At 36.8% G+C, this 13,678-nt stretch overlaps 1 protein-coding gene across 2 annotated transcripts in view; it reads right to left on the bottom strand.

The window, feature by feature from the left end:
- The window catches only part of LOC149555278 (mannosyl-oligosaccharide 1,2-alpha-mannosidase MNS1-like), a 115,295-nt gene extending 103,382 nt beyond the window's left edge, over positions 1-11,913 (bottom strand). For both annotated transcript variants that reach the window (XM_089829397.1, XM_089829396.1), the window contains exons 1-3: positions 11,549-11,913; positions 4,479-4,526; positions 3,962-4,141 (exon numbers count right to left, since the gene is read on the bottom strand). In XM_089829397.1, coding sequence (XP_089685523.1) covers positions 3,962-4,141; positions 4,479-4,526; positions 11,549-11,716 — 396 coding nt within the window. In that variant the 5' untranslated portion in view covers positions 11,717-11,913. The remainder of the gene's footprint in view (positions 1-3,961; positions 4,142-4,478; positions 4,527-11,548) is intronic.
- Between the last annotated feature and the right edge of the window lie 1,765 nt (positions 11,914-13,678).

The following is a 13,678-nucleotide window of genomic DNA, read 5'->3' on the forward strand; positions in this document are numbered from 1 at the left end:
AACCTCCAAGCTGTGGGACTTGAATTGTGAGGTTGAGTCTCCGGAGAAGGCCGGCTTCCTTTACTATCAGGGTGCACCTAACTACTCTTGGAGAGGAAAAGGGAGAAGGAATGCATAGAAGAAAATCTACCTATTCTAACCTAAGGGGGGTGATGCACCAAAAATAGAGTATTCAAACCAATCTCTGCCCATACATGCACTATTGAACCATCATGACACCAAAAGATATACACATCCAGACTTGCTTTAATCTAACAATCACATGCAGATCAGAAAAACCCAAATGAATGACACAAGGAAAGAGAGGATTCACTTATATACCATTTATGGGCCAAAAGAGATACAGTCATGCAAGATTGCAGATATCTACAATACACCAATGAGAGGCAAATAGTTCTTGCACTTCACATCAATGGCTGAAGGAGATAAGATGTCATACAATTCAAAGGCAAAGGGATTTACAGTGAAATTGCAGAGCAACATCAGAGAAAACAGAGAAGAGTCGACCTCAACAAAATCTACAAAAATTGTCTTTATAGCTTTAGGCATAACTGAGATGTTCTCTAACTGAAGTTAGTCCACAACCACTGCCATTAACTCTCTTTAGAGATCTGGAGAAAATCTGATATGGGCACAGATTCAGATACAATGAAATCTAATATTTTGTTGAAACATGGACTTGACAGAAACGATGCCATTAAACCATTCTGACCAAGTAGATGGATAAACTGGGGTGGTGGAGTGTTCTCCTGTTGTTTAATGGGTTCAGCATTCATTCAAGAGTAGCTAGAATTGATCGTGAGGATCAAATCATGCAAGAAAAATCGATTTCCTTCGTTTTTGGCTCATCAGTCGGCAAAGTCTAAAGTCAACTGAATCCTGCAACCAAAATGGGCCACGCGGACCAATAATTTCATTTCATTTTGCCACCTCGTAAAGTCTCCACGCGGTTGACCACGTCTTCTCAATTAACTGAGCCACCTTCCCAACTTAACCGCGATGTCACATAACCGTCAGCCTTAACTGTTAATGCCTTAGCCGGGCCCATAAGGACACATGTCTTTCAGGCGCTTTCCCGCATTGTTTAATTACCTTGCATTTTCATAATGCGGGAAAGCGCTGATTGTTGATCTCCGTAAGATCAACGATCATGAAAGATCTTCATTATACTGCACCTGCCCTTACTACTTTTGGGCCCACGAACTATTCAGCATACACCTCAGCACGACCTGGCCCCACCTAGCATCACCCTACAGCTTATGAAATCAACCTGACCTCACAAAGACACGCGGCAGCGAGGTGCTTGCCCGTATTCCTTAACATCCTTGCATCTTCATAATGCGGGGAAGCGCCCACCGTAGATCTATTTGCATCGGACGGTGGATCTTGCTGCACGAATAGAGTATCACCTTTTCAAACCCACGTACTCTGACAAGTGCCACGACAGAGAATTCATTTACTACCTTTGAGAAGAACGGATGCATGATGTCATTATCAGCTACGTGTCACGAAGGGGCTTGCCCGCATTAGGTAAAGGTAGTGCATTTTGAGAAAGCGGGAAAGCGCCCACTGTAAATCACGAAAGATCTGACGGTGAGCGAATTGCAGGCAAGCAAAAACATTAAAGTGCACAGTCACTTAGAAACAAGGAAATACATTAAGGTTTTATTTCATTGATTTCCGTATTTCCATGGCATTTTGAATACTTAAATATGGAAAGTGACCGTTGGGTGGGCTCAAGTATTTGAATTCAAATTTTTGGCGAGAGGCAAATATGGTTAACAAGTTGCATCAACAAAAGATGGGATTAAATTTGACGGTCATATGGCCGTTGCAGTAGTTGTATTTTGCCCTGAAATGACAGTCAGACGACCATCAATTTTAAGCCAATGAAATGATGACATCAGCATCCTCTTGCCCTATGATGATGTCAGCGGCTAGTGTGGCATTGTTGTACCGTACTAACTATACGGGATTGTACAAAAATTGATGACGTGGCGAGGTACTGAAATGCTGACTAGACTACTGTCGTACGTTGGCGTGTGGCTATGTTGGATGCTATGTCACTGGTGAGTCGGATCGATGACTCGGATGGCTGACGTGGGCGTCTGCGTCACTGCTGACTATGTAGGCGCTAATGTGGGAGGTTGCTGCATGGCGGGTTTTGTATCACCACATGTCGCTAGCTTGACGTCTAATTATCTACGCCGGATTTATAACTGTGCCAGTATATTCTTTGGTTCGCCGGACTTTGGACGCAAATCGCCATTGAATGGAGAATAAGTTCGTCGGGTTTTCTACAGATTAGTCCCACATGTGTGGGAGTATGGGCATTGAAGCTCTTTAAAATTACGATGCCTCACATACCGGTGGAATTTGCTGCCGGTGGTTGGGAAGGTTGGCCACTGCCAAAAATTCTATGGCCGATGTAGTCGCTTTCTGTGACCAAGTTGCAGTACGGCCCGCGGGTTGTAATTAGCCCGAATTAAATTGCAATGCCCACAGAATTAAAAATGAAATATTCCCTACAAAAAATATAAAATCTGAAATTGCAGAGCCGAGATCTGACAGCCCGGTTCTGCAAAAAAAATTTCTCCGACTATGCAAATAATAAATTTGAAAATACCAAATTCGAAAATAAATTGTAAAAAATAAAAATAATTCAAATCCAAAAAAATAATTAAATGGATCTGAAATTGACCATGCCCAAATTGCAAATCGGAGCCTACGAGTTCCAATTTGCAAAAAAAATTTGCCTCACGATCAACTTTCACCTAGCATAGGCAAATTCATAGTCAATCCTCACCGAATCGATGCTCCGAACACAATGGCGAGGTCAGATCTGGCTTTAGACGCTCCCAATTTTTGCGAATCCTCTGGATTCGGGTCGAAGTGCTAAAGCATGAATGGTCTTAAACGGCTATGGGTAGAAAATCTCCCTCAACTCTGATACCATGTAAGAAATTGGCTTAGGCTAGAATTCACCCAAGAACTAAGAACTCAACACAAACACACAGTAGACCAATAGAGAGAGTATGATCAAAATGACGATATTCATTCAATATGCCACATCAAGAGTACACTAGGAGTGCCTGTCTATAAAGGCCTCGGGAGAGCTTCTAAAATGCATAGATGTCAGCATCATGATAAATCATACAACCAGGCACATGTCCACCAGATATGAGTTATCCTCCATTAAGCATGGAATTAAGTGCGATGATGTAAGGATAAGCCTACAATGGTGTATTACGCAAATCGGTGGTGTAGACAACATGTGCTAAATGAGGAGTGCGAATAACTGTGTTGTCAACATGACAACTCAGTGAATGATGCAAACTCCTGTGTTGTAAACACCATGTGCATAATTAGAGTTGTGTACTTCTGTGAGAGTATACAAACTCCTAAGTGTCTCACCTAAATAAATAATAAAATAATGCATTAACCTAAGTAAACGTAAGTGTAAATAGTAAATACTTATTTGCACCAACACATTCGCATTCACTTTAAACTTTAGAAGTGGTGCTTGAAAAATAATATCAGTATTTTAGAACCCATAAACCGCAATAGAGGAAGAAGAAATTCAGTTCATTCAGTACTTTCTCATTCCAACAAGATAGTTGTAAATAAAAGCTGTCAAATTTGAAGGTTTGTAGAATGATTTCATGTTAACATCAGAAAAAGCAAAGTGTACAAGGCATTTTGAAGCATAAGAATGGAATAATACTTAAGCCTTACATAGCACCTGTAATCAAATAAATTAACTACAACAAAAAGGTTAATATTCATGGACAGACATAACTCAAACTGTTAATAAATATTAATATCATCATGCATCATGTGCTTGTATTAGTAATATAATAAGTCACAATCTGCTTAGAAAGGCTACAAATACAATCAATAGCAGCATAACTTATAACCCACAAAAAAAGTATTCTCTCGGGACTAAGTACTTGAAGCAAACCTGAAGTTCATCAAAGCCCCATGCATACTTTTCATAGGAAGTCCAAGCATGTAGCATAGCTTTCTTTACTGCATCTCTTCTTTCAATGTTAACAGGATCATCGAGGTTATCGATTTTGGAATTTTGTTGTGTGTGGATTTTTCCTACCACATCTCCTAAGAGACTATTAAGCTCTTCTAACTGCAAGAATCTGACTGGTAACAAGTTAAGAAGTCATTCTAAAATTTACAAGACATGAAAAAACTCAGCACATGAACAAGACCAATTGATGTCCTGAATTTTCATCACAATGTACAGTGAAAGTAAATAATGGATGCTGTAAAAGCCATTTAACTCAAATCGTAAAGAATAGAAATCTAAAGTACTCAATTTATCAAAAGAATATAAATGATCAACAATAGAGAAGATCTGTGATAATAAAGTATTTCCTGAATTTACTAATTCAGAGACGAAACTTCATTGACCATGATCCCTAAATTCAGAGGAGAAACTTCATTGAGCATGATCCCTAACTTGCCTGACTTTGAAGTTTCTGTTTTTCTTCAGCCATCCTAATGAGTTCAGCCTGTAAATAATATAAAATAAATAAATTTCAAATTCAATAAAGAATCTGATTCTTAGAAATAATGCATGAATATTATAACATCATTTGAAAAATTAAAACTTTAATACAGATTCCATACCAGACAAAACTCCCTTGGAAAATTACTCTCAAATTATAATCCAAAACCATCATAACATGATAATTGGGCTTCCAGATTAATCTACCCAGTTGTAAAAAAAATTGCCAAACAATGATTGTACAATACTACAATCTGTATGCTCATTTTTGGACATTATTAACAAAGCTAAAATGATCTTTGATATTTTGAAATTTGGGCTATTCATAGTAACATGTGTTGCACATCACAGCGTTTGAGTCAAGTAGACTGATTCAGCTGCCTGTCATGGACTGTTCATCTGAATGCATGCCAAATTCTGAAGGAAATAGAGGTATTGACACTAAAATAGATTATGTATGTTAGTACAAAAATATGGGGTAACACCTGAGAAAAAGCAACAAAATAGGCCACTTTGACTTCCACAGTACCAGGTCTCAGTATTTTGCAATCTGCTTATCAGAATCCTGAACTACCTAGTAGCTTTTACACCCTTCCTTGAGTATTCAAACTTAAAATGGAGAAGAAGTGATGTGCGAACTGGATGTGTATTTTGTGTTACCTGGAAGATGCCCCTATAGATCGAACTAATCCATTTCTATAAATACCTAAACTTGACATCGTTAACAACAGAAGTTAATCTTGGGATCTATAGTCATACTACAGGTACCGTGAAGACAATTCAAGTGGATTGAAGAAGCGATTACAGAGAGGACTGGATAGAAAATATAGTCCCCATTTAGTGATGAGGACCTTGACTAGATAGATGGAACACACTATGGGTAATAAACACTGCCACTTAAATGTCAATGCAGGTACAGTGATAGATCCACCACAATCCAATAATACTATTACAATGCAAGAATTTCAAACCACCGTACCAATTGTAGTAGATTTATTACAAAGCATTCCAAAAGGGATGCTCTCATCTAGTTAGAGCCTAAATAATGAAGACTTGATAACAGTACCGTTATTCAGGGACCAAGCAATCAATCCCATGCTACTAACATATAACATGGCAAAGAAACCAATAGTGGCACATATGGAGATCCTTCAAAGGAATCTCACTAACACAATTATTGACAACAAGTCTACCCTAAATGTACCTCCAAAAGACACTTGGTGAAGTTTGGGTAAGCTAACTATTTGGTCACCAAATTTCTAGTTGGTAGATATCAACAAGGAATTGAACTGCGTGCAATCGTTGGAATCCTCGTGAAGCAACATGTAATCATTATAACTTGAGCATTTCATTTAACTTCATTGTCATCTCATTACAAAAGAAATTTATGATGCATTCTTGGGTTAGTGTTGGCTAGTAGTAGCCAAATCCAACCACAATTGGAAAAACGAAATTTCTGTTGAAAACGAAGGCCATAAATATATAACTGATCTGAAGAATCGAATAGTAAGTGAGGAAACAACTTCCTCGTATTCATCAACATGAAATTCTGCCTGTGGACAAGAGTGGATAGCAAAGCATGATAAAGGTCCTGTGGAGACAAAACCTAAAGGAAACTTAGAATTGTAATCATGTTCAAAATATGAAACAAACTCCCTTTGTGGCCTAGTCCACTAGCAAATGGAGGAATATGAAATATTATCATTAGATTGGAATTTTATTGATACTAATAAAGAGAAAAAAGGAATAGGAAATGACAAGAAGCAATCCCTTAGTTTCAAGGAAACCAACACAAATGATTCTACAAAGTTGACTGATACTTCTATGTCAAACAAAGTACAAAGTTTGCAATTAACAATTTATGCTTGATGACAAAAAACTCTATATATGATTCAATTTAATGTTCTAACAATGGCATCAAACTCAACTGAAGATCGTAAAATTAATTAAGGTATGAATCACCACAGTAGTATTAAAAAACATTTGATCTGGATCCTATGAATACTTGTGCTAATGAATGTTACAAAGAACCCTATTCATGTTGTATGTTTTACCATGACATCAAATTACAGACTCAAGACAACTTGAAAAAATATATATACAAAACTCAGGGGAAGAAAATATTATTTTAAAATGAAATGGAAAAATATTAAAATAGAAAAATATTTGATAACAATGCATTTACCTGCCAACCATACCACCTCCAAAGGAATGTAAAAAATATTATTCTAAAAGATAACTTTGCAAGGAATTTTACTAACTCCCAAGACACTTGTAGCAAACCCCACAAGAGGAAAAAGAAATAAGGTCTTAGCATTGTTAACCTTCTACCATTCAGTGAAATCATCTAACTCCCAAGACACTCGTAGCAAACCCCACAAGAGGAAAAAGAAATAACGTGAAGCATCATTAACCTGCCCACCATACAATGAAGTATAGATTACTTTCACTATGTGGGCTTTTCTAAAAATGCCTATTGTATATCCTCTCTGCACACATTCGCTAAATAGCCTACTGTGGTTATTCTACAATACAATATCTTCAATAAATCTTCATGATGCATAATCCTTAGGATCTTCCTACCATTCAAAATTCACATCAGGATATCTGCCATACTTTGCTGTACACCTGTTTTACGTTACAAGTTGTCCAAGATTCTATTGTATGGCCCTTTGTTGCTTCATTTGTTGTACAGTCCTCTAGCCTTCATTCCACCACTGCCCAGTCTGCTCACTTTACTGTTTTATGGTTTTGGGATTTCCTACTATTCTACTATTTTATGTTCCATGATTTTATCCTACTAAAATAATAGATAACTTTTAATTGCAGCCATACAACCTTCTACGCTGTGCTCTTCCTTAAAGTCTTTGGCATAGAAAATGAATCATTCAAAACAACTAGTGAATTCAATAACAGAAAATCTATGGCATGTAGTTGAATTGAACAAAGTTGCTATGATGAGGATGAACCTGCAATGCCAAAAGAATAGCGCAAGTACAGTGATCAACTTGTTAAAACATCTTCCGAGGCCAGTGCACGTATCTATTTGACTACTTACTTGTTTGATGGTCCTTTGTCAAGTTCATGGCCACTGGCAAGTACACTCTCCATAAAATGTTGTATGTGATCAGAGCATACTTCAAAGCTTTCCTTTCTATTTCCAATTGACAACGCTGCTTCCAGTTTTGACTTAGCCATGTTGACAGCTCAACATTTCCAAGATCTTCATCCATATGTGGTCATTGAATGTTCACTGGATGTGGCATGTTTAAGTTAGTCTCACTATCTAAGGAAAGAATCACCTTGAAGGTCATTCTTTCGCTATAGTGCCATCAAAAGTTTCAAAAAAATTATCTTATATTGCTTGATTCATTTTTTCCTCTACTTTTCAGCCTGCAATCTGACTTTTCTTTTTGTGAAGGATGATGTAATTAAAGTAAAATTGATTTATCTATTTATTTATCTGCCAGCAAGTGTGCAGTTGTTAGAGTTGGTTGTCAATAGTTGTCAACAGCTGTGTTCTACCTAGTAGTCGCTAAGTACTTTAGATACGTACCTTGTAGTGAGGGAAAACTAGTTTGATCCTTAGCTAAAAATCCCAAATCTAGTTTGGTTAAGAGTTTCACATGAATAAAGATATACTTGTGTTACTTTATTTGGTATAATATGCCATTTATATTTATTTATGCATGTACTGCTATATTTTATAGTAAGGCTCATCCACCCGCACTACACTATTTTTTGTAAAAGTAAAGACAACATCAAATTATTTTACATCTTCCTTCTCTCAGCTCTAGTTAAAACTAAAGAAGAGGTAGAGAAAGAGGGTCTAGTCCTAGGAGTTAGCTATAGTTGCACCTCCTCACTTTGCACAATAAGCTATGGCTTGACCTCCATCCTAGATATAGTTGTTGTTGGCACTAGCAATGACTCCTCATCTACAACCTCCACATCCTCCTTAATGTGGTTAAAGTTCATAGGTGTCATGCTCCATAAACAATGGAGGTTGCTATTGCATTATCCAATCACTATCCTCATGTGGAATGTTGATGATTGGTAGTTTGATTGTTTAATCCAAAATTGAACAATTTTTTTTTTTTTTGTAAAAATAAACACAACATCAAATCATTTTACATCCTCCTCTTCCCAGCTCTAGTAAAAACTAAGGAGAGGTAGAACAAGAGGGTCTAGTCCTAGAAGTCAACTATGGTTGCACCTCCTCCCTTGGCACAATAGGCTGTGACTTGACCTCTATCCTAGATACAGATGCTCCTGCCACTAGCAATGACTCCTCATCCACAACTTCATCCTCCTTGATGTCATTCAACGTGAATCCAAATCCACCCCCGTCCTCCTTCATAGTCTACCTCTCGAAACCATAGGTGTCATCCTTGATAAACAATGGAGGCTGCTCTTGTGCTATCCAATCACTATAAGGACCTATATAATCCAAATGAACTGGACCACCTGATATTTCCTCTACCTTCCTTGTGCACAACTGGACATTACATTGCACATATAAGGTCACTAAGGCCGTTTTGAGCTAACTTATCCCTCTTCTTTGTGTGGATGGCCTCAAACAAACTCCAATTGCACTTACAACTAGATGAGCAACAAATCTTCACTCTTTGGTGCAAAATCACTCAAATGACCTCATTGATGTTTTGGAGGGTTTTTTCACTAGAGAAGCAAAAGAAATCAGTCAAAACGAAAAAGTGGATTAAATGTTTGCTCATTGTTTTGTACTCCCTCATCACTGAATAAATGGAAAAGATGTTTTCAGTTATTACTTTGCACTCCATTGAATAAGTGGGATTGGCTGGCTTGCCATCTAATCCTTTTCCTTTTCAATTTGTAAGCATTCCACTTTGTAGTATAAAGATTAATCTTTAACACCATATGGCAATGACTCTTCATCCACAACCTCATCCTCCTCGATGTCATTCAATGTGAATCCAAATCCACCCCTGTCCTCCTTCATAGTCCACCTCTTGAAACCATAGGTGTCATCCTTGATAAACAATGGAGGCTGCTTTTGTGCTATCCAATCACTATAAGGACCTATATAATCCAAATGAACTGGACCACCTGATATTTCCTCTACCTTCCTTGTGCACAACTGGACATTACATTGCACATATAAGGTCATTGAGGCATTTTTGAGCTAACTTATCCCTCTTCTTTGTGTGGATGGCCTCAAACAAACTCCAATTGCACTTACAACTAGATGAGCAACAAATCTTCACTCTTTGGTGCAAAATCACTCAAATGACCTCATTGATGGTTGGGAGGGTTTTTTCACTATAGGAGCAAAAGAAATCAGTCAAAATGAAAAAGTAGATGAAATGTTTGCTCATTGTTTTGTACTCCCTCATCGCTGAATAAATGGAAAAGATGTTTTCAGTTATTACTTTGCACTCCATTGAATAAGTGGGATTAGCTGGCTTGCCATTTAATCCTTTTCCTTTTCAATTTGTAAGCATTCCACTTTGTAGTATAATGATTAATCTTTAACACCGTATGCTTTCTGACAGTTGCTTTGTATCTCTTTCAGCTGAGCGAAAAAATGTTAGGGGTGTATATTACATAAAACTGTCAGAATGTTTGGACCGTGGTCTAACTCATACAAGGTACCAATTAGAAGAAAAACCCGCATCAACACCCACAAGCAGTATAAGGGGAATTATCATGAAGCGGAGTTCAAAGATGCAGAAGGAAGAGTACCAGGGTAGGGGCATGGACAAAGGTTCAACTCCAAGAAATTTTTATGAAGGAACTGGTGGGGTTTGAGAGTCAGGAATAACAGAGAAGTAGTAATTGTGTACAAGGATAGTCCCAACTCTGACTCTGATACCGTAGGTAGTGAAAAACATCAAGTCAATAGTTGAGAATTGGGGGTAATATGCAGAGAATACTTGGGGAAGGGGAACTCTGAGTCTCCAGCTACAAGCAAAGAACTTAAGTGCACATTATAAAGCATCAAGGATTGAAATTCATGGATTTCAAAGAAATGGTATTGGAGGAAGCACAAGTCCAAAACTCTAACACACAGAAGTTTCTAAAGTGTAGGATCAAGGTTTCCAAGCTCGGATAAATATTATGAAGATAAGGGAGAGGCCAATAGTCCAACAACCATCTTAGAAAAGTTTTACAAGGCAAACAACTGAGATGGCAGGATTGAGTGGAAAGGCATGCCAAGATGAACAACCCCAAAGTCTGAGACTCTTAACAACTTTTCAAAACCTACCAACAATAACACACAAACATGCCCCCCCTTAGAATTTTTTTGCAACTTCCAACACATGACAAGGACATCGTGGGGGGGCGAAGAACCACACTTACGCAACCTTGACCAAGGAAGACCCTAGCGATGGGCCAAAAAACAAGGTCAATGGCAACAAAACAAGAAAGGGTGTAGGATTTTTATGAAATTTGAGGCCTACAAAACTGGGCGCTAACATTATGAATGCTAGTTACATGTTCCCAGAAACATACTGGCGAGCAAATAAGTTTAATGATATCAATCAACATCTATAAATAAGTGCTTTTCAAAACATTAACCGATAGAATCGCCAATATCGGTGCCCCTTATGGACTACTGTTTTCGATCCAGAAAAAGGCTACTTCCTTAATGTCCTATTGTCATGTTTTTTGTGTGAAGTTAAACTCTTTCACTCAGCATTTGTATTTTTTCTAGCTGTGATTAATCTATTGATGTTCATGTTTTGGATTCAATGTTGCTGGACTACGTTTTAAAGATCAGTATAAGTGCATTCAAGCTTGAAAACCCCAATATTTCTCTTTGTTGGGAAATTGGTATATTTTGCAGCCTGTCAATATTAACTGCATATCGACCACGACAAGCATAGTGTCCAGGACTGAAGTATTTGGCGGACCCAAATTTTAACAACAGTCTTATATTGAATTTGAACACCGTAGAGTTCTGAATTTTTCCAATTCATATCTTCTAAACTGCAGAAACAAAGAGGGGAAATATACTAAAATAATGGATATCGAAAAGCTTACCTCATACTCCCGTGTAAGAGTGAGACGGTCCCATATGAGGAAGGTTCCGCAGAAGAGAAGAATGCACAGGGAGGCCAGACGTTGGGGCCTCTTCATGTAATATGACACTGTCAAATATTGCCATGCTGAGGAAGAGGAGGAGGAAGAAGACGATCTTGCACGACCCATTGTTTGCAATGCAACTGTTCAATTCCTCCTCTTATAATTATGATTTAGAGAGAGAAAACTATGATTTATACACAAATTTGATCAATATGCCTTGGTAAATTCAAAGTCTGGTCTGGCTTGACAAGTAATTGCGTGTTAAAAGCGAAGCGTAAGCCATGACCAGGCCTATCTGATTTTCTTTGATATTAAGATTGGCTGTACCGTATTTCTCCTGCTCACATTAAATACATGTTGACCTGTCTGGAGTCTGCCTTTTCTTCTCTTATCGTGCCTATCGACATGGGGACACACCTGGATTTCCATCGGTGTGGCCCAGAAAACTAAAGACATTTAAAAGGGCGTGATTTGGGGGAAAATGTTTTGATTCAATTATTAAAAAGCTAAATTGTCCCACCATTGTCTATGGGGCATCTAAAATTGTAATTATAATTAATTAATCGATAGAAATTAGAATATTCATTTTATTCTAATGTGTCAATTTGATCATAAAAAATAGAATATGAGTTTTATTCTAACGTGTCTATGTGCTAGGATAATTTTTTATTTATTGATTAATCATGATTGCTATTAGGTCTTAACAATTCATAATCGTATTCTTATTATTTTTAGATTTTGATTGTGTGATCGCTTTTGAACAAACGGTTTTGATCACACTCAATGAATCATCATCAAGGCAAGTAAGAGAGCAACAAAATTGAGTGTGACCCAAAATGTTGGCTCAAAAATTGCTCTCTTGCTTGCCCTCGTAGTGGTTCATTAAGTGTGACCCTGGACACAATCAAAGTCCAAAAGCACTAGGAATAAATTTCATAATGAAAATAGATTAAATTATTATTTGGCTCAAATATTACTATAATTTGTAGATAAAGGAACTTATAAGTATGGTTGTTTTGTAGATTGTTGCTAAAGAGATTAGTAGTTAGTATTGCGTAATTAATTAGTAATTATTAATGTCGTCTTATTAAGGTTTAGTATTTTGTGAATGTAATCAATGTAGAAATTGAAGTATCTTAAATTTTCAAACATGTTATATGTATATTCATTATAGCAAGTCGTATGTCCACTTTTCATAGAGTTTGAGTGTATACAGATTTGTTACAATAGTCATAAATTTGTCCATACTCAACTTTACTTCAATCTAGTCATTACTTAATAATTATTTAATTACTTAATATGTCCTTAACCTTTCAACTTTAATTAGTTTAAATTATATTTATCTTACTTAAATTTAACTTTGTCCTCCAAATCCTTCAATTTAAATACTAAATCAATTTAATTAATATCTCTACAATTAATTGGTTTAGGTTAATTAACCTTCATTACTTTGTTCCTAATATTTATTCCACCTAACCCACCATCCTTACATTTAATCCAAGCTAGTCATCAAATCCATCTACATGAGATAAGATCTAAACTTGACATCACTTAACAAGCGCCCTAACCTACCTATTATGCATCTTGCTCACACGTGTGAAGCCAACCACCTCTTTAACATGCAAGAAGGTGCAATGCATCTCTAGGGACCCAAGAGAAGTTAACCTAAACATGTTATAATGTTTACAAATTTTTTTCTTAGAAGTTTTATATGAATATCAATGTGGAAGCAATATATCGAAACACATTGCATACATATAAAGGAATTAATTATTAAATTATTATTTATTTTCTTTGCGTAATTGAGTCTCTTCTTTTAGAAAACTTGTTGTCTATATTAGAATTTTTCGGGTTACAATTGGGGGACATTTATCAAGTTCGGAGCTTGTCTAGATTTTGGGGATTTTAAAGAATTTATTCAATGTTTGAAGTCTTTTTAAGGGTTTTGAAATTGTTCTTCATGGTTGCAAGTCATTTTAGTGGATTAAGGTAAAGTCTTGAAATCCCCTTTCAATTGTCCTTTCAAAAAGATTGTTTGCATTGTACTTGCTAGAATGTTGAAGGTTGTTGGTTTCTATTGTTTCAAGA

The sequence above is a fragment of the Cupressus sempervirens genome, chromosome 5 (assembly GCF_028749045.1).
Source record: "Cupressus sempervirens isolate cs-2001-9-10 chromosome 5, ASM2874904v1, whole genome shotgun sequence".
NCBI lineage: Eukaryota > Viridiplantae > Streptophyta > Pinopsida > Cupressales > Cupressaceae > Cupressus > Cupressus sempervirens.